The sequence below is a fragment of the Phoca vitulina genome, unplaced genomic scaffold (genome assembly GCF_004348235.1).
Source record: "Phoca vitulina isolate PV1807 unplaced genomic scaffold, GSC_HSeal_1.0 scaffold28, whole genome shotgun sequence".
Classification (NCBI taxonomy): domain Eukaryota; kingdom Metazoa; phylum Chordata; class Mammalia; order Carnivora; family Phocidae; genus Phoca; species Phoca vitulina.
The window spans coordinates 11,874,355-11,899,596 of NW_022589731.1; the positions used below are offsets into that span (position 1 = coordinate 11,874,355).

Consider the following 25,242-nt stretch of genomic DNA (forward strand, 5'->3'; position numbering starts at 1 on the left):
TGACAGCGATTTTTTTAAGGCCCTACTCTGACTGTTGGGTTACAGTGACATTCTGGGTCTCTAAGAATTAGTTCAGTTCAGAGCTAGTATCTAGGAATCCCTTAAAAAGTCTGACTCTTTCTCTTTCCCCAGCACAGAGTCATCCTGGTAAATAACAACACATCCTTTGGAGGAAGGCTAAAAGGAAGACCAACAGTATAAATATTTGGCAGTATGGCATGGTCCTTTCTCAAGAGTACCTGACTTCCCCTTTATTCAAGTGACCCCAGATCTGTGAAATGACTCAAGTCTGGGAAATGACTGAGTAACTGAGGCTGTCTACTTTGGTGATTCAAGTCAGACTTTTCTGTTCATTAGATCAAGTAAGACATTAGTGGTGACACGCATCTGCTTTAACTGTAGGGACACTATGATTAACTAGCTAATGCCAAAGATCTCTGCAGGTTAGGCTACTCTAATTACTGCTTTGCCTCTGTTGCCCATTATGGTAACTAAATCTACCTTGACTTTGGTAATTAAATGCTGCCACTTGGCCCCTGCCATCCTATGATCCCATCATCCCCATCCCCATTTAAGGATCCCAGTTCAATGGTAGCAGTTCCCAACTGCAATTACTTGCCTAGAGAAGAGCCACCACAGAACTCTTCAAGGATGCTGGGACTTCCCTCATGACTCTATTTCTCACTGCTTTGGTAAAGAGTGTATCCCGTGGGTCCTCCTGAATATAGTGGGAGGCTGGGTGAGCAGGTCTTATATGATTAATCCACTAATATTCCAATTTCCTTAAACCATACAATTTCCTGAATAGCTTCCTCTATAATGTATGAAAGAAGTTTGGCATTTCTACTTCATGTAATGAGAGGTGCCTTTGGGTCCAGATTTTGGGTCAACCAATCAAACAAACCATTAAATCTATTCCATGCTCATTCAACACACTGAATCTGGAATCTCTGATTAGTGAGCCAATATTTGGCCCAATCCAACTTTATATTCCTTCCATCCTGATCTTGCATCCTTAAGATTTATTCCCAAACATATTCTCTAAGTTTCCTTATAAATGGGCAAAATCATGCTGGGGGACACATTACCTTTAAGAAAGCAATACTAAAACTGATAGCTGACTTCTCAAAAAAAAATGAAAGCCAGCAAAATGGAATAACATCTTTAGGGTACTGAAAGAAAAATACATACCAACCAAAAATTCCAGTGAAATATTATTCAACATTGAAAGTGAAATAAGTGAATAAAGAGATAAAGATAAAATAATACATAAAGGTAACAATATCTTTCAAAATAAAGGTGAAATAAGGATGTTTTCAGGCAAAAAAAACCAAAAACCAAAAAACAAACCCTAAAACCAAAAAAACAAAACTCAAGAGGCACCTGTGTGGCTCAGTCAGTTAAATGTCTGACTTTGGCTCAGGTCATGATCCCAGGGTCCTGGGATTGAGCCTCATGTGGAGCTCCCTGCTCAGCGGGGAGTCTGCTTGTCCCTCTCCCTCTCCCTTTGCCCCTCCTCCCACTTGGGCTCTCTCTGTCTCTCAAATAAATAAAATCTTTCAAAAAAAAACAAAACTCCAGGGAGTTCTTTAGGGCAGAAGGAAAATAACCTAGAAAGAAATCAGGAATTGAAGGGAGGAATGAAGAACAGAGGAAGTAAATATGTAATAAATATAAATGGATACTTGCTGCTCATAATAATAATAGTAATATCTTGTGGGGTTTAAACTATATATATATTCCATTTATATAAAGCATCTGATAATAATCCAAAGAGCAAAAGGCAATTAATCAAATTAAGATATTTTAAGGTCCTAGCATTATCAGAGAAGTGATAAAGGTAATAATTTGTATTAAACTATGTCAAGGATATATGTTATACTCTCTAAGCTAACTGTTAAAAAGAAAATAATGTACAGTTATCAATTTTTAATAAATATATAATAATATATAATAATAAATATAACAACATTAAATAATAATAATGAATTAACAAATAGAAAAAATGGAAATAAAAAAATCTTGATTAATCCAAGGAAGGTAAGATATGAATGAAAAGGAAACAAAAAACATAAAATAGAAAACAAATAATTAGATGGTAAACAAAAATCCAAATATATCAGCAATTACATTAAAAGGATTAAATATTCCAAAAAGAGAATTAAGACTGTCAGACTGGGCAGGAAAAAAAAACAAAAAACAAACAAAAAAAACCCATATGTTGTTAACAGACATGTCTTATTTTTTAAGCACATAAAGTTGAAAAGTAAAAAGATGAAAAAATGTACTGTGCAAACAGCAGCCAGCTATATTACAGGAGACACAGTAGAATTAAAGGCAAGAAGCATTATTCTCATAACAGGGACATGCCTAAAGATAAAGGAGTCAATCCATCAGTAAGTTACCAAAAGTCAAAATCTGAATATACACATAACATAGCTTCAAAATAGAACAAAAATTGGCATAATTAACAGTAAGAAAAAAAAAAAGCCATAATCCTAGCAGATGACTTCATCACATCTCTCAAAAGCTGACAGAACAAGCCAATCATCACTAGGGGTATAGAAGATCAGAACCACGAACTTGACTTTTAGAACACTGCATCTGAAGATGACAGAATACATATTACATCATTCCACGAATATGAAGTTCAAAATGAGGCAAAACTAATGTATGATGTTAGAAGTCAGAACAGCAAGAGCCCATGGCAAGGGTTGGGGACTGGGAATGGGCATTAAGAGGCTCCTTCAGAATGCTCTTTATTGATGTGAGTGCCCACTGTCCCTGCCATTCACTTTGTGATAATTCACTATGCTTTACACATATGAGTTTTCTGTTTATTATACTTCTATTAACATTTTTACATGAAGAAAGGGGGAAACCTTTGGGTTTCATAGCATTGAGAATTACTGCTTTCCATGATCTGACTCCTGGCCACCTCCCTAACTGCATATGCATTCAACTGCTTTCCTCAATCACGTACCTACTCCAGCCACGCTGCCTTCCTCACATACGCCAACGTCTTTCCCATCAGAAGGTATACGCACTTGCTGTTGTCTCTGCCAGAAATGTTCTCTCTCCTCGGCGCAAAGCTAATTTCCTTGCTCTATTATGTGGCACCTCCTCAGAGAGGACTTCTTTGTCCACTTGATTTAAAATAAGACTTCCCCAAATCATCTTCTCTCCCCTTACTCTAGTTTACTCTTTATATAGTGGGCCTTTGGTCTTTCCCTAGGATGTAACGTGTGTGTGCGAGCGCGCGCGCGCGCGCGTGTGTGTGTGTGTGTGTGTGTGTGTGTGTTGCTCAATAAAGATTTTATTACAGAATGAATATTGAGTCTTTGGAATTTCCTTTTGTGTCTATACCATATATTTTGTCTATATCAAGTATATTTACAAACATAAAAATTATGTCTTCTTGATCCATTATTATTTTGCCAATATATCTGTTTTTACCTCTTGTGGTGTTTTTCATCTTCATTCTATTTCGTCTATACTTGTTACCCTGGTTTTTCTTTGTTTCATATTTCTAAGGTACATTTTTTTCTATTCTTTATTAGAGCCTATCTTTACCCTTTTGTTTTAAACATGCCTTTTCTAGAAAATATGTACTAGGTATTTTTAAAAATCCATTCTATGCATCTCTGGCTTTTAATTGGTGAGTTTAGTCCATTTCTGTTTATTATAATTAATACAAAAACCTATTTTGTTTTCTATTTTTCATGCTTCGATATATTTTTTACCATATTCCATTGGATTGAGCAAAATTTTTTGTACTGAACTTGAAAGTTATACTTTGTATTTTTATTTTTCTAGTGGCTATTCAGAATTAAACACTACATTTCCCAACCACCAGATGTGGTCATGTAAGTTCTGGCTGATGAAATGTTAGCAGAAGTGTGGAACTTTCAGAAAGAATTTGTTAAAAGGGAAGAAGTAGACCCTTTTCCCCTTGCTTCCTCCTGCTACTTTTCCCAAAATTGGAAACTGGACGTGTAGCACCTATGTGGGACCACGAAGTGATTTTGAGTGTGGCAGTGATAGATGGTGTACAGAAAGTTAAGAGTGTATCTCTATGATAATGTCCTAATACTAGTCCTGGCTACTGACCAGGCAAAATTCTTTTACCTGAAAGGGAAAGAAACTTTTTTAAGTCACTGTTATTTGGGATTTTTTTTGTCACGTGCAGCTGCTGGACCTAATATGGCATGGCTCAATTCCAGGAATTATTTCTTTTATTGTAATTAATCTCTTAGCCTATGAGATGAATGTGTATCTCCCTTGGTATACACCCAATTAATTTGTGGCACTTGGCCTTTCCGTCTGGACTTCTTCCACCCTAATTCCCACACACAGTGGGTTTCCTCAAAAGTAGAGCCTGAGATGAAGACTTGACTGTAAGTAGTTTACTTCAGATCCTGGGAAGTGAGGGTGTAGGGAGAATAAGAACGAAGGAACAAAGGCATAAGAGGGCTATTGAGGTCACTACTGTGGTCAGTAGGTACTTGATCCTACTGGGACCTCCCGAAAAGTGCTCAGAACACTTCCTAGAATTGTTTCCCACCACAGAGACAGGACACTGGAGTATTTACCCACTAGATTCCAAACCCTGTTGGCTAAGAGTTGTCCTCATGGGTTCAACTCCACCATGCTTTTGGAAGGAGCAGGCTCCCCATACAGAATTTTCAGGGGCAGAAATTCTAACGAGAGTAGCATGAGACTGAGATGAGAAGCTGTCACCATGAGGTGAGTCTGAACTTGCACAGAACTGCGCACCACAGCTGCAACCGCAATCAGAAATGGGCAAAGGGAATGCGGCAGCGGACACCAGTGGTACGTGCTATCCTGGCCAAGGAGTTTTCACAGTTGCTATATGTAAGTTTCTGAAATCTATCGGCTTCCTCCTCGTTTCTATGGCAGCTGTAGAGCTGAGTTCCGGAAATGAAGTGTGTAGCCTATGCAAATTCACCATTTTATCTTGAACCAAACTCCCAATTTTAGAAACTCACTTCTCCCTGAGCTTTTTCACAATATGTTTTCCTATCTCTTTGACTGCTTTTTTCCAGTGAATTCCTCTTCCCTATTCTGGCCCTTAAATGCAAGGAGTCCTCATGTTTATATTCATTCTTTTTTCTTTCACTATACTATCTCACTGAACCATCTCCCTCATTTCTGCATCTCATTTACCACCTATAAGAGATAACTTTTCCAATCTTTATTTCTAGCCCAGATCTCTCTCCTGATTTCTAATTCAAATTTATCACCCCATACTAGACATGGTCACACAGATTCATCCTACAGATAAGCAAATCTAACATATTAAAAAAAAAAGATCTTATCTTTCCACATCTCAATTAAAAGCAATCTCAGTCTTCACCTAACCTCATGCAAGCTAGAAACTCCACAACATCTTTGCTTTCTTCTTCTTTTCTCATATTTAATCATTTACAAAAGTTGGGTTGCTCTCACCACATCTTTCAAGACTACTCTCTCCTTTCTATTCCCATAGTAATTAACCTTTATAACCTTGTCTGAGTTTTTTTTTTTAAAGATTTTATTTATTTATTTGACAGAGAGAGACACAGTGAGAGAGGGAACACAAGCAGGGGGAGTGGGAGAGGGAGAAGCAGGCTTCCTGCTGAGCAGGGAACCCGATGTGGGGCTCGATCCCAGGACTCTGGGATCATGACCTGAGCTGAAGGCAGACGCTTTTAATGACTGAGCCACCCAGGTGCCCCTTGTCTGAGTTTTTAAAGAAGTACCAAAAATGGTTTCTTGCCTCTAGTTTCTCCCCTTGCCAAATAAAAGGCATAGTGTTTATACCAGTATATAATTTAATCAAGAAGTTTTACATGGTTTGTTAGGAAAGCCCCTATCCTTCCTCCAAAACTCCCAATTTCCTGCTCCACAGAAGAATCTCTTTCAACACCTTGAGCAAACTCTTATTTACTTCCTTTCTTTAAATAATATGCCCGTAATTTCACTTCATGATATTTCTGTTCTAACCAATATCTAATGTTTCCTCATGACAGATTTACAAGATAGGATTTAGCTTCTCTCTCTCTCTCACACACACACACACACACACACACGCCCCGCCCCCACTTCCACCACATATCCATCCTTTCATCTTCCCAATATAGCAGCAATAACATAACTTTAATTAGATCAGTGTTTACATTACTACAGTTATATAGACATATTTGTAGTCGAGCCATGTATGTATTATGATTACTTGTTCCTACAGAATATTTTATTTTCCTTGGTGTTCATAATGATCTCATTTTTTTCTTTGCTTAGTTTTCTTTGTATTTATCACTAGTTCAACCTCAGACTCTCCTATCTTGTAAATCTCCTCAAACACATAGATAATCCATCTGTAAGTTTTATCTTCTTGAGGACATCTCTTCTGACCTGTTCCAGTCTGGACTGGTTGGTTGGCTGTCCCAACTTGACGCATAGTTATCCTGGAATTCTGCTTCACCAACACCCTAGGAACTTCCTTCACCTCCTTCTGATGATGCGCCCTCTGATCTGATTCCTTTATCCCTTTTCCCTTTGGTTTACTCCCTGAGGTTTCATGGAGCATGTCTTCTGATAGCTTCTTGAGAGTGCAAGGTAGGAGAAATTTTCAATACCCTGCACAACTGAAATGATTTATTTTATCCTCATACTTGACAATTTCTTAGTATAGAATTTTAGATTGAAATTATTTTCAGAACTGTAAAGGCATTGCCCCAGTGCCTTCTTAGTTCCCATGCTGTTGTAATTCTTAATTCTCTGTATGGACTTTTCTTTTTTTCTCTTGTTGGAAACTGTGTAGGATCTTCTCTAAACTCAGTGTTCTGAATTTCACAGTAACATCCACTAGAGTGAGTCTATTTTCATTCATAGTTCTGGCATTTAATTGAAAATTCATGTCTTTCAGATCTGTAAAATTATATTGAATTTTTAGTTCAATGATTTCCTCCCTCTGTTCACTTCAATTATTCAGATGTTGGATCCTGGATCAGCACTCTAATTTTTGAAAAACTTTCCCATTTTTCATCCCTATGTCATTTTTGTCCTAGTCTCAGAGAAAATATTTCAAATTTATTTTCTATCCTTTTTACGTTGTTTTTCATTTCTGTTATCATATTCTTGATTTCTAAGATTTCCTTCTTGTACCCTAAATGCTTTTTAAAATAGCATACCATTCTTGTTTTAAAAGATGCTGTATCTTTTATCTGAGAATATTAATGATTGTTTTTAAGTTTTCTTCTCCACCTCTTCCTATCGACTGCAATTAATTGTTCCTTCCAAGTTTCTTTTTTGTCCTGACTTTTCTTTTGGTCTCTATCATTAACTTTTTTCAAATTGTTGATGACCCAGACTCTCTGATCCCATTTAAGAGAGGTGCATGAAAAAACTCAGTGGACGCTCCAAGCATGCGTACAAGCTTGTCAACTATAGGCTGCACTGTAGTGTGGTATGGGTTCCCTCTTCAGTACCTTTAGGTCTTTTCTCTTAGACTAATCAGATTCTCCAGAGAGGACCCTACCTATCTTCTTGTGGGGGGAGGGAGGGTGGTGGTCAGCCTGATGCTTTCATTCTGGGGGCCAAGAAGAGGATGAGGGTTGGGGATGTGTTCGGTATACACAATTATCTACCTTCACTTTGATGTGATTTGAAGGTTGGGATTGAGAGCCAATGGCCAAGAAAGAATTCTTGAGATGTCTTCAGTGCAAAAAGGTGGTTTTATTAAAGCACAGGGACGGGACCTGTGGGCAGAAAAGAGCTACACTGGGGTTGTGAGGTGGGGCTTTGGAGGAAGTAAAGACAAAGGGAGGTTTCCAAAAGGACTTTCATATACTAAAGGAGACTCACAGGATCCTGGAGGTCTACCTATTGTTAGGAAAAGGTCATTTATTACTGTTTAGTAAACCCTCAGTCATGAGACCCTTCAGATGTATATCAGTGGGCCACATGCTTGGAGGATGATGGCTGTAACTTGGGGGTAGAGATAAAGGAAGTCTCCAAAGGAACTTTTGTATTTTAAAGAAGACTTACAGGATCCTCCAGGTCAGGCTAAGGTTGTCTTTTGCCCTTAGCAAAGTGTCAACATCGAGGCAGTTGAGCTCCCAGAGAAAGGTCACTCTACGGGTTTCAAGGACTTGCCAATGGGCTGTAGGCAGTAAGGAAATTTAATTTTTTCTTTTGCCTTTGATTCCCACATCAACTTTATCCTCCTCTTCCCTCCTGACAATATGAAGCCTCAGATCTTTCCCGGAATTAGTCTCTAATCTGAAACCAAGGTGGAGAAGGGGAAGTCAGCCAATCTTGTACCTCGGGGATGATCTATCTACTTCTAAACAAGCTTTCAATCCATCCTGCTATTTTCAGTCCCACTTTTACCTCTATTTCCAGAGGTACTTATTGCTACTGACTTCAAAGTCATTGAGAAGGTTCTGTAAATGTATTAATATATCACTTTGGATCTTAGTTTTCTTAATTGTTGCCTTAGGATTCAGCTTTCCTAAGGCACCATATCAGTTATTCCCTTTACCACTACTTTCCAATTCTCAAAATTTTGTTGCCATTTCCTCTCTTAATTTGTTTGTCCTTTTGGGCTTATACTCTGAGAAATCCCTTTACTGTAATTGTAGTAGCATTTAGGGAGGAAATGTTGCTAAATTCAATCTTATCTATTTAACCAGAAGTCTGCCAAACTTTGGAAGTAGGTATCATCTAACTCTCGGTCCTCATCCAAACTGAGTTTCAGTTTTATGGATTTTTCTGTGACCTTGCTGATTAAACTTCATTCAGTAAAGGATTTAGCAAACTCATTCACTCTGAAGTGTAATGAATGATAGAATTTGATGTATTCTCTCTCTCAAGGGTATTTTAATTTTTAGTGGGGACTAAATTTCTTATTTGACTTAAGTCAAAGGAATAAAAAAATAAAGTGCTAATTGAGGAATTTCAGGTTCTCATATCTAAGTGGCTTGGAGGCCAGGGAAGCCTCTATTATGCTTTCTCAAATCACACTTTGTTGTGGGAGGTCCAACCCTGCCCATGTGTCACTACAAACTTTCTAGGATGAGAAGAGTATCTGCTCAATTATAGTTCTAGCCCAACTTGTATGTCTTGGAACCTAGATATCAGGGAGATGAATCATCTTCCTAAATATTGATATTAATCTTGAGCAAAACATTTTTTATGATGTTCATAATAAGTATACAAAGACGGGCATCATCAAATGCAAACAACTCTCAATAAGCCTGCGTTAAACAGACCCTCTTTTACAATTAGTGGTTGTAAGGCATTATGAAAATACAAAATGCCACATAAATGTATTTATTAGGTCAGGAAAATAATTATGGTTAATAATATGACTAACCACCTCAAGCTGTGTGCATGATAAAAAATATGTCCTCTTGGTTGAAGCAGACACAATTAGCCAGAATTTGGTAGGGCACATTTCAATTTTTAAGCAAACAACAGAGGGTGCCTCCAGCATTCTGGAGACTAGTACACAGAAAATTAAAGTCACATTTATTTACCTGCATTGCGAGGATATAAGCAACAGAAACAGAGGAGAAAAGACAAAACTACAGACAGTTCCCAGTTTACAATGGTCTGACTTACGATTTTTTTGACTTTATGCTGGTGTGAGAGCGACAGGCATTGAGTAGACACCGTCCTTGGAACTGGATCTGTTCCCAGGCTAGTGATACGCCGAAGGGTGCTCTCGCGATGCCCGGCGGCAGCAGCTCCCGTGGCTCCCCGTGGGCCGCTAGGGTAAACAACTGATGCACTTAAACTCATTGTCTGTCACTTTCAGTACGGTTTTCAATAAAGTACATGAGGTATTCAGCACCACTATGTAACAGGCTTTGTGTTAGATGATTCTGACCATCTGTACGTTAATGTTAAGTATTTGTCCTGAGCACGTTTAGGTAGACAGGTAGACTGAGCTATGATGTTCTGTAGGTTAAGTGTATTAAATGCATTTCGACTTAAGATATTTTCAACTTATGGTGGAGTTATGGGGACATAACCCCACTGAAGGTCAGGGGAGATCTATAGTTAAAGTGTCCTCCTTGGGGCTCCTGGGTGGCTCAGTCGGTTGAGCATCTGCCTTCAGCTCAGGTCCTGAACCCAGGGTCCTGGGATGGAGCCCCGCACGGGGCTCTCTGCTCAGCAGGGAGTCTGCTTCTCCCTCTCCTTTTACCCCTGCTCCTGCTCTCTAATAAATAAATAAATACAATCTTTTTTTTTTTTTTTAAGTGTCCTCCTTAAACCTTGATTTCTGGCTCTACCATTTTGTTAAATACTACTATTACTACTAATAATAATGGTAATAACAAATGCCAATGTACTGCTTACTATGGACTGGACATGATTAAAGTATTTTACATATGTTAATACATTTCCACACAACCTCTCACGGTAGGTGCTATTCTCCCCAATTTCACAGATGAAAAAACTAAAGCACAAAGAGATTAAAAAACTTGCCACGGTGAGTGGCAGAGGGATTTAAATTCAGACTACCCACCTCCAGAGACTAGCTCTTACCACTCCACACCGCTGCTACTTTTCTGCTTTTTTTCTGTTCAACAAACTCAATTACAAATCCGTATTTTCATCACCAGTTATGCAAAACTTACTCCATGCTCACCTTATCAAGAACTTAACGGTCCTTTTGATAAAATACCAATACTAGCAAAAACAAACACAAAGTTCTCCAGGATATGAACATTTTCATAACTTGTATCAACCCAACCTAAAATTTACCACCGCGCCCTGTGCTTCTTCAAAGTTTGGCGAATATACTGTTGCATAGTGTTTTTAAGAAGCCTCCGCCCAAGGACTTACAATGTAGCCCCACTCACCTGTCGTATGCATTTAGCAGAATCCCTCCAGATTCTTTCCCTCACTGTTTTCCAGTATCATCTGATAAACAGAATAGAAAATACAATACTGAATGCCCTGCACCTATCAAACAAGTTACAAACTATTGACTGAACCATCTTACTATTTGTCCATTTGGGGCTTCCTGTTTTAATGGTGAATAATTAACAATTAATAATATACTTTCCAGTTAGCAAAGCCATTTCACCAACATTAATTGATTTGTTCTAATTCTTAGCATTTAAATGCACGGACCATTTTTGCCTTAGGAAAGGCAAAAACTGTACTGTTTCTTACGAGTCTCCCAAATCTGCCCTTAAAAGACGAACCTCGGAATATTATGTACAGATATGGCTACGTTTCCCCACAAAATCGGCCTGTTACTGCCCCCGCAGAAACAAAACTGGGAAGCCGGCTGAATTTTTCAAACGTGAGACGACAGTGTCCGAGGCGCGCGGGAGCAGGGAGAGGGCGGCGCCCGCACCCCTCCGGTTCCCGCCCCCCGCCCGCTGCGGCCTCTCCGCGCCGCTTCTCCCGCCCCCGCGGCATCCAGCCGCCCCGCCGCTGGGCAGGCCCGGTCGGGGCCTCCCCGGGCCGCGGCGGCGCCCCCTGCAGGCCGCGGCGGGCAGAGCGGGCGGAAGGAACCCGAGCCGGGCTGCCACCGTGTCCGAACCGGAGCCTCAGCCGCCGCCGGAGCGTCGCGGGGTCCCGAGTCCGAGCCGAACGCCCTCCTCGCCGCCCGCCGCGTCCCAGCGCCCGCCGGAGCCGCCGCGCCGCCCGCGCACCCCCGAAGCGGCCGGGCCCGAGCCCGCCTCGGCCCTCTGCTCGTCCTCCCCGCCCCGCACCGGCCTTCACTCTGGAGCCGCCCCGGCAGCCGCAGCAGGGGCGGCGGCGGCGGATCGAGGAGCTCTCCAGGTCGTCCCGGGAGAGGCTGCTGCAGTCCCGGGACAAGATGTTCTCCAAGTTCACCTCCATCCTGCAGCACGCCGTGGAGGCGGTAAGGCCGCGGGCAGCGGGCTCACGACAGGCCGGGGATGGCGGCGGCCTACGCTCCCTGCGGCCTCGGCCTGGGCCTCGGCGGCCCGGTTCCCGCGGAGGGGCGAGGCCGGGGCGGGCGCTCCGGGGCGCGGCGGGGCCTCCGGGGCCTCGGGCCTGGCTCGGAGCAGGCCCCCTCCTCGCCGTCCTGCCCCGGGCCGGCGCGGGTCCCTATGCGTCCGCGGGAGGGTGGGCGGGGGTGCCCCGGCAGGACAGGCGCTCCGGGCCGGCGCGGGGGTCGCCTGAGTCCTGGATGGGGACGGGGGGTCGGGAGCACCTGGCGGGGCCGCAGGGCGCACCCCCGGACTCCCGGACCGTTAAGCTGCTCCGGATAAAAGGTGGTCAGCGTGGAGCAGGACAAAAGAAATGGCCAGACTTGGCTGGGGCTTGGGTCTGGCTTGGTGTTGTGTTGACTTTGGAAGGTGGGGTGGGCAGGAAGGTGTGCCCCTGCTGGGGGTGGGGGGTGGGGGCGACTCTGGGAGGAGGCAGCCCTCCAGACCCCGTTTCGTAATCCTGCTGGCTTTGCCTCCGCAGGCCTCACGGCCGAACTCGGCTGCACTGTATTGATTGTTGTGAGATGGGAGTTTGGAGGGGTCTGGTCGAGTATGGTCTAGACCCTTCCAAGCCCCCGGCAGAGCAGCGAGACCATCTGTTTCCTTTCTTGTCTTCTCTTCCTGGACACTCTCCTTTGAGGGTTTTAGACACCAGCACAGAGAGACATTCAAATACCCAAACAGACTAACAGAAGAGAAGTAAAAGAAAATGCCTTGCTCTGTTTTCATAGTAAGAGGTCTAGTTTGCTTTACTTTGGTTGTTTCTCTTTACTCAGGGAGAGTTGCCCAAATTGGAAAACGCATCCTGTGGAAGAAACCAGTACTTTGCTAATTTAAAAAATGTCATTTTCTTTCTATGTTTAGACTGTGTGATATAGCACCTTGAAATCCACACACACACACACACACACACAAAGCCAGCTGCGACAGAACCATTTTTATGGTCAGATAAAAATAAAATGGATTTTTTAAATTAAATATGAAAACAAAACTTTAGTACAATTGTTATTTTAAGTGATACGTGGGAAATGCTTAAAAATCATTTAAGCTCTACCACAAGTTCTTGGGAAAACGTGTATCAAATCAAAGAGAGGGTTTTCATGAATGAAGAGCAGTACTACACATGGAGATGACAGTTTTAGACTTTAGGACAATTTTTAATTTTCCCTTCTTATACACAATCTACAGCAACTTTATGTTAAAAGAATTTAACCGAAATTTATAAAAACAGCGGCATTTACATTTTATATTATTCTTTAACTTAAAATCCCTTAATTTTAACATTGAGTACAGGTTAATACTGAGGTAATTGGGAATAAAAAATATATTACATTATTTACATCCTTTACCTATCAGGTTGATATTTACCAAAGTAAGTACTTAGAAAAAGAAAGATAGCTTTCATACTCTCCCAGTAAAGACTAATTTTTATCCTGAGGCTTGTGTTTTCTGTCCTCATTATCTTTTTATAACTGTATATGCTGGCATCTACCAAATTACCCATGTAAATTGTCTGACTCTGGCTCTGTAATATCCAGCTTCTTTACTTTGCTGAGGTGAGAAAAAATTAAGAGTGGATTATGTTCATCTAGTCCTAGTAACTGATCCATAGCATTTAGAAAACTAATGTTTTTATTTGATTAGAGTTAATGTTTTCACCTGTGATACCTTCCAGTTTACCTTGATAGGTTAAATCAGAAAAAATTTGGCAAACTTTTTCCTTTTTACATTCTCTCTTGGGAATGAACTCATACATAACGATAAATAAGCCATTCTTGTGGTATTTGAAGAATGTTTTTGCGTAGCCCAAGACTGGTTTCCATTTTTTCAGTTCTATTTATTTGCCTTGCATTTTCTTCTGTAAACTACTTTTATCATTCATCAGTTCATTTCATTAGCTTTTCTCTCTACTCCTTTTAATTTGTATGCCCAATTAGCATTTTCTGATAGAGTATTGCAATTAACATAATTATCTGGATTTTTCAGAGGTGGGACTTTATCCTGTGTGCAGGTGCTGACATGACCTGAAGTGTCACTGTTTTCAGCCACTTTGATATTATTACTTTATAGGTTTCTTTGTACAATTGTGGTTCAGCCTTCAAATCTTCAAATGTTTTTTTTAGGGTTGACCAGATAAACATATTCATTTAAATGAGGTTTACATGTAGAGTTTTCCTTATTGTTTAATTAATAGTTTCTTCTTACTTCCTGTTAACTAGTAAAAGGAAAAAATGTATAAGATTTTCAAGATTAGTACTTGAAAATGTGTTACTGAGTTGACCGATTACATTTTGAGTTTAGAAGAGAAATTCATACCTTGATCAAAAACAAAAACTGTAACGTAACTCTTGCTTCCCTTTTCAGAAGTGACTCTTCCCTCAGAATAAAAATGATTTGCCAGTAAGTTTGCAGTGAATCCATTTTGTTAATCTGTTGCCACATGTCATAAGAGTGAAATCTTGTAGTTAGTTCCTAGGTCGGACTAGATCATGTTAGCACAGTTTCTCCAAAGTACGAGTAAAACACTTTCCATTTAGTACAATTAAATATTTGTTGAGGGCCTAGTCTGTCCTAGGTAATCTGCCAGGAGCTGGTTCTTTCTAAATTTCAGCCAGTTTCACCCTTTGAGGGCAGATTTATCCCAAGAGGATAAGGGAAGAAAGTTTTATCTACTTTAACTGGTTAATTCAGTGGAAGTCATCCTTCAGAATTTGAATCTTTTCTTTTCAAATTACAGTTAAGAGTTGATGATTGTTGGGACCGGCAGTTTTTTAAAAGCTCTTCTGTCCTGGGAATTAAAACCTCAAATCATACATATGTAGTGTCTTCTTAAGTGTATTCTTTTCTGATGGGATCTCAAACTTTTCATCCTTTAGTCATTCAGCTAATGTTTTATGAGCCCACCACGAAAGCGTGGCACAGTGTGGAGCAAACGGTATACCTGCGTCCTTGCTCACAATGCTTACAGTCTAATTTGGGAGACGAAACAAATACACAAGCTAAAAATTAAACAGTGCACAAGAGTGAGCCCTAGCCCCCAGAGCCATCCAGAATAAGGTTTCAGTCCTGCAGCCGTCCCTCCCTTCTGCACGGGAAAATTACTTAATCTTTGTACATTTCAGTTTCCTCATTGTAAAATGGAAATAATTATACCAATCTTACAGGATTATTGTGAAAATTAAAATGAGAGAATATATATGAAGTGCCTAGTGCAGTGCCTGGTACATAGTAAGTGCTTCATTAATGTGAACCATTGTTATTAATTTTTGGATGATTGTTCAGCCATTGAGTTCTGTGGGGGCAAGCAGTTAGGATTGGAGGGCTTGGAGAAGGTTCCCTGGAGGAAGGGAGGCTTGAGCTGGACTTGGAAGAGGGTGGGGAGATAGGGGGGCCTTAGGGAAGTTGGAAGGAAGAAGCACATTCGAAGATCAGGGTGTGGACTGTTCATGAGACACGTGAGAGAGTGAGCAGATGGGGCTTATGTGGCAGATGTCTGGCTCTCCTCTGAGTTACTGCTGTAGGTCCTTCTGTGTGGTAGGCCTTCTGGAGAAAGACAGTCTGGGTTTCTAGTTACAAGCAGTGTTTCCCCTTGGGTGAGGCAGTTAACTGGCTTTGGCTCTTAATAGGAGTTTGGGGAAGATCGGAGTTTATTGTAAGATCATTTAAGACCATACAGGAATTGTCAACTTTGCAGCACTGTGCCTGGCACATAAGTACTCATTAAATGACAGCAACTGCTGTGTCATTGGATTAATCACTCGGTGACTGTCACCGAATGCTTACTCTGTGCCATGACTGAGTTGAAAACCAACCGGGAAGTCAGTGATGAAGGAGACGACACGATCCCAGCCCCTTGTTGAGTTCGGGATCGAGTGGAGGAGATCAGCAATGACAAATGTGGGATAAGGGCTAAGAGAGCGAGCAGGCTGGGAGAGGGTGCCACAGAGTTTGTGGAAAGGACTGGATCCTCGGCAGGAAGTCTGGCAAGGCTTCTCAGAGAAAGCCATGCCCAAGGTAGGCACTCAGGTCCAGTTTTGGTTGAGAGTGTGATTGCATGAATTTTCAAAAATTTAATCTCTGTTTTGCAAAAAGTGAACTCAAGTGAGACTCCCCTCATGCTGATTCACACACCTCTTCCTTTTTTTATTTTTACCCATCACATGAGTGTTTATTTTATGCAATGATAAAACAGGTAATTTGCATGTTAGAATTAGTAATGAAAGACAAATTTTAGTAGGAAGTTTTATATAAATAAGGAAACTTACTCATGTTTGAACGAGATTGTTATTAAGTTGTTAGCAATTTGGAACTGTCTCCCTGTCTACTTAAATAGATTTCTTACTTAAATCAAACTCCTGGAAGAGAGGTATTCACAGGTAAGCAACACCATCCTGCTTTGAGTTGGACTAGAACAGCAAAGGTCCTAACACAAATCCCGTACGACCTCTGATCTAGTGACTTAACTTGGAAATGGAGTTAAGTCCCACAGGTAAAATAATCTGGAGCAAGGATGCTGTAATTCCTCACAGACCAAGGAGATGCCCTCAGAAAAATTTAACAAATTGCAATATTTACACTTAAGAAATTAGGTAGTTTTTTTTGAAATGCCAAATTTCATTTGAGTTTATCCCAATTGTTAATACATTTAACTATAGAAAGATGGTGTATAAAAAACCAGGTCCAAAAAAAACAAGAGCATTTTGACATATTTTGAAGACGATCCTAAAAACAAGTAGCTGATTAAAACATTTTTTTAATCTGAAAGTTTTGGGAAGATAATCCATCTTCCCAAGGTAACACTTTCTAATTTTCTTTTTAATTTTTTTTCTCAGTGTCTCCCAAATAATTTCTCTGCCATGTTCTTCTTGAACGATAGCAATCCCAAAGGCTTTAACTACTTTTAAAGATCTTAAAGCCTTTTTGAAAATTTCCTAGCACTCTATTTGGAAATGAGGTGGATACTTAGATCTCTTAACCCAGTGTGATTCAGAGCAGTGCACACAGGCAAGCACGAGAGCGAGCCTTAAAACATTGGCGATTGCCACGAAATGTTGAGGTCCACTTCTTCCCTAAGGACATTTCATCGGGATTGAAGGGCGTAATGTGTCTATGACCAGTGTTTATAATTTGTCCAATAGTTTTGAGATTGTTTTATTAGGATTTCAGACTTTGATCTCTGCTTGAGGACACAAAAAATCAAAATGGAACACGTAGAAGGACAGGAGTAACATGATTCCCGCATCAGTTTAGATGAAGTATCTGGGAATGAAAGATGACTGTGCCAGGCTTTAGGTTGCCAGAATAGAAACCTGGTTGTTTTTAAGTAAGCTGGATCCACTGTGAACTTTCTGACCAGTATTTATGGGAATAGTAGGACTGGGAGAGCATTCTCTCTCTCTGTTTAAGGAAAAGACAGTGTTGTGGAAGGTGCATCTAGGTCTTTTATCTATTTAACACCACATTTGAAATACTTGGCAGGTTGGCTATGAGATGGCTGAAGGCATATAATTTTGGTCTTAAAATTTTTGAAGTAAATTTTGAATACTTTGAAGTGAAACATTTTTGGCTTTGTGGAATTTAAATTGGTAGTGTCTTGTTCACATAGGTATTTTGCTAAAAATATGCACTGCCTAATCCAGGCTTAAAAAGAAAAGGTTTACATCTGTATGTCACTGAAAGTAGGGAACAGTTTTAATCAGATTACATGGTTGACTTTGGTATATGTTTTTGTAATGGTGACGTGTAACTAATTACATAGCAGCTTTTTACTGTTTTGCATTTCAAAGTCCTAGGTACAAAGATCCCTGGTTCCTGATAATTTCATTTTACTGATAATTTAAATAGGATTTTGCATCTTTTCACTTAACACCATTACTTTTGAAATCATGTATAGTTAACCAGTTTCGGGGAGGGAAAAAAAAGTCCCAGTCCTTGTAGTTTAATAATAATATTGATAAATACGTTTTTCCTCTTTCTTAATAAATCATTTTTACTTTCTTGATTTTGACTCCTTTTGTTTTTCTTTGATATTTTGACATAGAATCAAATTAAAGCTCATCCCTTATTTTTATGCTGCTTTTGTATTATTAGTAGACAAATACAGAGTTATACTTTATGGGAAACGTTTAATGCCATTTCTTAATTGTTGTGGTCTTTTTGTGTGTGTGTGTGTTTGTGTAGCTTGCACCTTCTCTTCCTTTACAAGAAGATTTTGTTTATCACTGGAAGGCAATTACCCATTACTACATAGAGACTTCGGGTAAGAAATAAAGCTAATGTTAATTAAACAAAATTTATGAAATACTAAAATATATTTCAAATTAGTTTTCAAAGTTATTTTATATTTATATTTATAAACAAGTTATTTTACTTTTAATTCCTCTTTTAGATTCACTTTAAAAATGTATCTGTTGAGCGCCTACTATGTGTAGGCATTGTTCTAGGCACTGAGCAATAGAACAGTAAATCAAACAGACAAAATCCGTGTCCTAATAGAGCTTATATATTGACGACGAAGACGCGAGCACAAAATAGACAAATACACATAGTGTGTCAGATGGCAAGGGCTGAGGGGGAAATGAGGCAGGCTGAGGGGATAGAAGTATATACATGGGGGAAGGGGGGCAGTTGGCTTTTGTAGGTTAGAGAAAGCCTCATTGCCTGAGCAGACTTCTCAGTTGGAATCTGAAGGAAAGAGGAAGCAAGCCTGGGGGGTTGGTTTCAGGAAGAAGACCTAGTGTAGAAACCGTGCGGCTGGAGCATACAGCATGCTTGGCATACTCCAGGAACTGCAAGGAAGCCGGTTTGGCTAGAGTAATGTGAACAGGGAGAAAAGTGTGAGGAGGTGACATCAGATGGAGCCAGATGCAGTCACAAAGGGCCTTGTAAGCTATTATAAGGGCTTTCACTCTTACTCCAAGGTGGGAAGCCATCAGAGCGTTTTGGGCGGCATGTAACATAATCTGTTTTAGCTTCTGTGAGAAAAAATTAGATTGGAAAGACGCAGAGGTGAAGCTATGGACCGTTAGGGGACTATTGCAGTGGTCTGAGCAATGATGGTGGCTTAAACCAGGGAGCTGGTAAGATGAGATTGTATTCTAGGTGTATTTTGCAGAAAGCTTTGTTGGCAGATTGGATGTTGGGTATGAGAGACTGAGTCAAGGAAACTCCAAAGTTTTGGGCTTAGGCAGTTGGAAAATAGAAAGGCCACTTCCCAGGACAGGGAGACTGCAGGAAGAACAGGTTTGTAAGAGTATTCTGGACATGTTAAATTCGAGATGCCAACTATATGTCCAATTGGATATGTCAAGTAGACAGTTGGAAATAGGAATCTGGAACTTAAGGTGGAGTTCTAAAGCAGAGATTGACATTGAAGTCATCACATGTAAGTAGGATTTAAAGCCATGAGACTGGATGAGATGTTGTAGGGAGTAAGGATAGATGGAAGAGAGAAGATGTTCAGAAATGGAGCCCTCGGGCCCAATGCTCAGACATTGGGATGATGAAAACAATAGCAAAGAAAACCACTTTTGCTAGTGGGGTAGAAGACAGCCAAGAGAGAATGGTGTCCTAGAGGCTAGGAGAGGAGACAGGGATTAATTGTGTCAAATGACGCTGATGTCAGGTTAATGAAGACTAAGAAAGGATCTTTGGACTTAGCCGCAAGGAGCTCATTAGTGGACTTGATAAGAGCCCTTTTAATGGCAAGGAAGAGAGAGGAGACCTGATTGGATTATGTTTACGAGAAAAGGACACAAAACCTTTATAGACAATGTGTATGGACTGCTCTCTCAGGTCAGTGGGAAGGGGAGCTGAGAAATGGAGCATCAGCCAAGGGGAGATGTGGTTTCAAGAGACGGTTTTATTTTAAGTATCTATTTATCTATTTACTCTCTATAGCCAGTGTGGGGCTTGAATTCACAACCCTGAGATCAAGAGTCACATGCCCTTATGCCTGAGCCAGTCGGGTGCCCCTCAGGAGAGGGTTTTACTTTTTTTTTTTTTCCCAAGATGAAAGATATTTTAGTTTGTACTTTGATGGAATGATCTAGTAGAGAGGGAGCGGTGGACAAGAGTCAGATGCAATCATTTCTGAGCAATACCCTTAAATAGGCAAGGGGAGTGGGGTCTAGTACACAAGTGAGGGCTGAGCCTTAATAGGCATGTGGACAGTCCATCCGTCAAAATAAGGTGTGGAAAGCAGAGCATATAAGTATAGATGAAGAAGGAGGGTGGATGTGGTCTACAGAGTCTTCAAGAGTTCTTTTTCTGGTTGCTTCTATCTTTCTCAGTGAATAAGAAGTATGGAGAGTAAGGGGAATGTGAAATACATAGGTCAAAGGTTGACAAACTTTCTGTAAAGGGCCAGATAGTAAATATTTTAGGCTTTGTGGGTCCTGTGGCCTCTCTTGCAACTGCTTGGTTCTGTTGTGCAAAAGCCGCCATCCACAGTTTGTAAAAGAATAGTGTTTCTTTGTTCGAATCCAACAGAAACCTGTAGTAAGGCTGGATTTGCCCCATAGGCCAGAGTCTGGCACCTCCTGAAATAGAGTATTCAGGCAGTCTGATTGGGGAAGCTGATGGGGTCGTAGGTGATAATTCCTTAAAACAAAAAATCCTTTATAGTTGTATAATAAGTAAAAATTAGACACAAAATATATGTATACCTTTCCACATAAAATATAATTTCTACCTTAATTTGGATATTTAGACAGCAGATCTGTAGGAAAGTTTTTTGAGAGGAGCTGCCTTTTCAAATGACTATTCCTTAGCCCAGGTGAATTTTTCACTCCTCCATAGCTTTAAGGAAATACTTTAAGGGAAAGGCTTTAAGTTCTTGCTTTAAATGATTTTTTTTTTTTGCAGTTTAGTAGAAACAAGTATGTACATTATAATAAAGTATGGGACGAATGTGTGTATATGTGTCAGGCACAGAGAGAACAAAGAAGGGAGAAATAGAAGAAGGCAGAGTCCATAACATGGGGTTTAAAGGATGATTAGGTGCAAGATCCAGGAGGAGGAAGAAGGCATTTCAGGTAGAAGGAAAAGCATATGGAGGCACAGAGACCTACATGCAGCTTAGGAGTGAAGGGGGTAGAGGGCAAAACCTACGTCTTGCCTTCTAGGGAGCTAGGATTTTAATCCTGTCAAGTCACATTTACAATTCATTTGTCTCTCAATTTACAAAGCCTTTCTGGTCATTTTTCTCCATTGATAACTGTAATCAAACCATACTTGAACATTCATTCTTTCCTGGAGTGTTTATATAAAGTCTGCAATTAAAGAGGAAAAAACATAAAAAAAAAACCCAAATTTCAAATAAATTTACAAATTATCTTCTGTTAGTGGCTGGCCACTCGTTTTAGAAGAATACAAAATGAAACATCAAAAGTTAACATTTCTTGAATTCTTACTGTGTGCGAAGGCATTGAGCTTTACACACATGGTTTCATTGAAATCATATGACAACACTTCCTAGTGTTGATTACCCCCATTTTACAGGTGGTGGTGACGGAGGCTTAAATAGTTTGCCAAGGTCATCCAGCTACAAGCGACAGAGCCAAGATTTGAATGCAATTTGTCTTAACTCCAGGCCCCATGCTTTTAGTACCTGCCGCATTGTATATCAAATTTGGTACATGTGTCATCCTTGGAAACAAGGGTGACCCCTGTCTTTCCATTGTTCTCTCTATAGGGCTTAGTGTTATGGTTTACACTGTGCGTGTGTGTGCGTGTGTGTGTGTGTGTACGTACATACATGTGCACACATACAGGCAAAGCAACATCATCAAATATATAGCATACTAGGATTGTGTTGCACATAGTATGGAGTACTAAGGAAATTATAGTAGAGACATAAATAAGAACTTGGCATTTTCAAGTGTATTTTGTATTTAAACATTCTATTAAGAGCAATTTAGCCCTCGTACAGTAAGGGTAAGTTGATAAAACCATGTGATTTTTAAGTCCCAACTGTGAACTCGAAAAAGTATCAATGGATTTTTATCTTAAAAAATCAATAGTGCTTAATAAGAATTCTCCTGAGAAGAAGTTTTGGCTTTGGGAATAGTTGTCTGTTCATGAGAGATGCCAGAAATTGTTCTTTGGGCTCCTCATGTTTTCACAGATGGAGATGAATTAGGGGCTGTAAGTATCTGACTTCCCAGTGTGATGACGTGATTCAGTAGCAAACAAAAACAGAACCTGCCCTTTCTGTGTATCCTACCTAATTCAGCTTGATGTTTAAGGCCAACCTGTTTCTATATAAAGAGACTTAAAATTCAGATCTAAAAGTTCAGAACTTCTGAACTAGCTGTTTGAAAAAAAATTGTTTTTAATTGTAAGTGTATACAAAATTTTGATGTTATGTGTATTTTTCTTGATCATGTCCCCATTTCTGTATAAATGGCTCTTATTTTGAATTATACATAGACATTAGTTAATAGAATATATTTCAGAATATTGATTCCATTTTTGAATAAGAACATGGCAAAAAGAATCACCTACATCCTGGCAAAGATAATTATATACCAAAGATAATTACATACCAATTATACACCACTTTAGTGTGTAGTTCAGATTTTTCTCTCATTTTGAATTGGAATAGAGAAATATCAAGGGCATTTTAGGTACAAATAGACAGTTTTAAATTGTTTGAATGTTTGATGAATTTTTTTTTATTATTATTTAGATGATAAAGCCCCAGTGACAGATACAAATATTCCCTCTCATCTGGACCAGATGTTAGGTATTTTGCTACAGGAAGAACGGGAGCGAGAGTTCGGAGTGACAGGGCCGTGTATGGAATATTTGCTTCATCACAAGATCTTGGAAACGTTATATACCTTAGGAAAAGCTGATGTAAGTTCCTATCCACATGTTCTTGGGCATGTAATACATGCATTAATGTCTTAGAGGTAAAGAAGCTGCAAGTACTAAATTTAATTACAGAGGTATGTGTTAAGCATGGTGGGATCCAAGTCAGGACTGTGAGAAACAGAAAACGTGCAGCCTGCACAGATGTGACTGTCCAGAGAGCCAGCAAAGCCCCCAGATGCTCTAGGCGACAACTGGTCCTCAGGCTGCTGAGAATTACAGTGTAAACATTTATGAAAATACGCTCAAGGGCATGTACTCAGAATCAAAGGACGTGAGAAGGAACCCAGTGTAAATTGGGTTAGGAAAATAGGGCTTATTTTTCATAATCTAGAAAGAAAATGTCACTGATTATTCTGACGTTACTTCTACGGATGAGTGGAGCCACGTTAAGTTTTTAGGCCTCATGAATCCTGAGAAATCTTTGCAAAACTGGCATTTATGATATAAATAATATTCTGTACCAGGAAACTTTAAAACTACATAAAAAGGCAAGTTTCAAAGCCTGTGGGGGTGCGAGGGAAAGGGAAGAACTTTGGAGTGCGGTTGGGAGGCCTGGTTTTGCCACTAATACACTGTGACCTTGAACGTCCCTTTGGTTAACCTTTCTCTTTTTAACAATCGAACAGGTGATCACGAAGGGCCTCCCCCAAGTCTCAAAATCTGTGCTTTTGTTCTGTGAATTTCTATACTATATGTGAAAATCAAACTGGAAAAAAAACACGTTTGAACACCAAATAGAGTTATGAATAGTGGTATTACGGAAAGTTTCCTTTTACCTAAGTCTGTAGTACTCCCAATTCATTTTAAGTTAAATTCATGCAATTTATATCTTTGAGGCAGGTATCTGCTCCCCTATCGTGTGGAGAGAGGGACGGTACAACACTAAGTTGAATACAGATTATTTTTGAGTGAAGGTCAATAATTGTAGCACTGGCAAATTAATTTTTATATTGGTGATTGTAAATATTATGGGTTTATCTGAATAATGCAAAGTATTTGCTATCTAAAAAAAATACTGTGCATAAGATTATCGTTTATACCATTTCCAGATAGCATGTCTATGAGGATGCTGTGGAAATGCTCATTTTGTGACTGTATTTTAATTGCAAACAGTATAAGCAGGTTAGTGATAGAACATATAACCTTGTTAGCTTGTGCTCTCTTAACCCACAGCGTAAGCAGTCATCAGGTTTACCTAGTTTTCAGCAAAGATTTAAAGCATGGCATGTTATAAAAACTTCTTTATTGAATATTCATTGTTTATAATAATCATAATGTAAATAATTTTGCAACTAATGCAGAACAGCCATGGAGTTAACCATAATAGTTCGGGGTTACCCTAGCATTTAGAATACAAACAGGTTGGTGTTGCCCAAACCAAACTCTGATTTCAACAGCGTGTCGTTACCATGCTGTCTGTCATTACATCGGCCTGCGGTTCCGTTGGCTGTATTATATAGTCCCAGATGTAATTTTATTTCTAGAATACCAGTCATTAATATTTGATGGAGAATTTTATATTGAAAGACTCATTAATTGGCTGGTTGCATTGACTTTTGAGGGTGAAATACATTCACATTCCTATTCTTTAAGCTTTTTGAGTAAGTGTGTTTGTATCGTCTGTTCTCCCTTGTTTGCTTTTCTGTTCTTTGCGCCCAGTGTCCCCCAGGGATGAAGCAGCAGGTGCTGGTGTTCTACACTAAACTCCTGGGGAGGATCCAGCAGCCGCTGCTCCCGCACATTAACGTCCACAGGCCAGTGCAGGTATTTTCTTCTCCTTCTCCAAACAGCATTGGGTTCCGTTTCTTTTCGTGTATAAATAATTTAATGTGATTGTTCTAAGATGAAAAATAATAAAGGAAATTATTCCGAAAATAACGTGTAAATTAGCAAATACTTGAGCTTCTGGTTATTATATGCTCTATTTTTCTCTTACAGTTTTATACATTAGTTTTTCCTTTAACTTATCTCTATGACATCTCAAGGGGTTTATTGTGTGCTTATGAATTTTCTAAGGTAATATATTTGAAAAACTTACTAGTAAATCTCTTTTGTTAGAGGTGATGGTAAATAGTGTTCTGTCTGCAGAATGCAAGGTATTTGCATTATATGAAAATTGTAAATACTCTTAAGGCAAACAGATGGCTATTTACATACCTGTAAAAAGTAACCCACGTTTGAAACATTTAAAAAAATTTTTTTTAACAGAAATTAATTCGACTATGTGGTGAAGTACTTGCAACACCAACGGAAAATGAAGAAATCCAGTTTCTCTGTATTGTATGTGCAAAGCTGAAACAAAATCCCTATTTGGTAAATTTTTTTCTGGAGGTATGGTACTTCTTCTCAACCTTCAAAGCATGCTTATATTAAAATTATTTTG

General features: G+C 39.7%; 1 protein-coding gene across 1 annotated transcript in view; it reads left to right on the plus strand.

The window, feature by feature from the left end:
* Positions 1-11,658: 11,658 nt before the first annotated feature.
* Positions 11,659-25,242, plus strand: part of FAM160B1 (family with sequence similarity 160 member B1) — a 34,137-nt gene continuing 20,553 nt past the window's right edge. Inside the window, exons 1-5 of the mRNA XM_032423113.1 lie at positions 11,659-11,890; positions 18,162-18,240; positions 22,672-22,841; positions 24,519-24,623; positions 25,068-25,190. Of these exons, the coding sequence (XP_032279004.1) occupies positions 11,846-11,890; positions 18,162-18,240; positions 22,672-22,841; positions 24,519-24,623; positions 25,068-25,190 (522 nt within the window). The 5' untranslated portion in view covers positions 11,659-11,845. The remainder of the gene's footprint in view (positions 11,891-18,161; positions 18,241-22,671; positions 22,842-24,518; positions 24,624-25,067; positions 25,191-25,242) is intronic.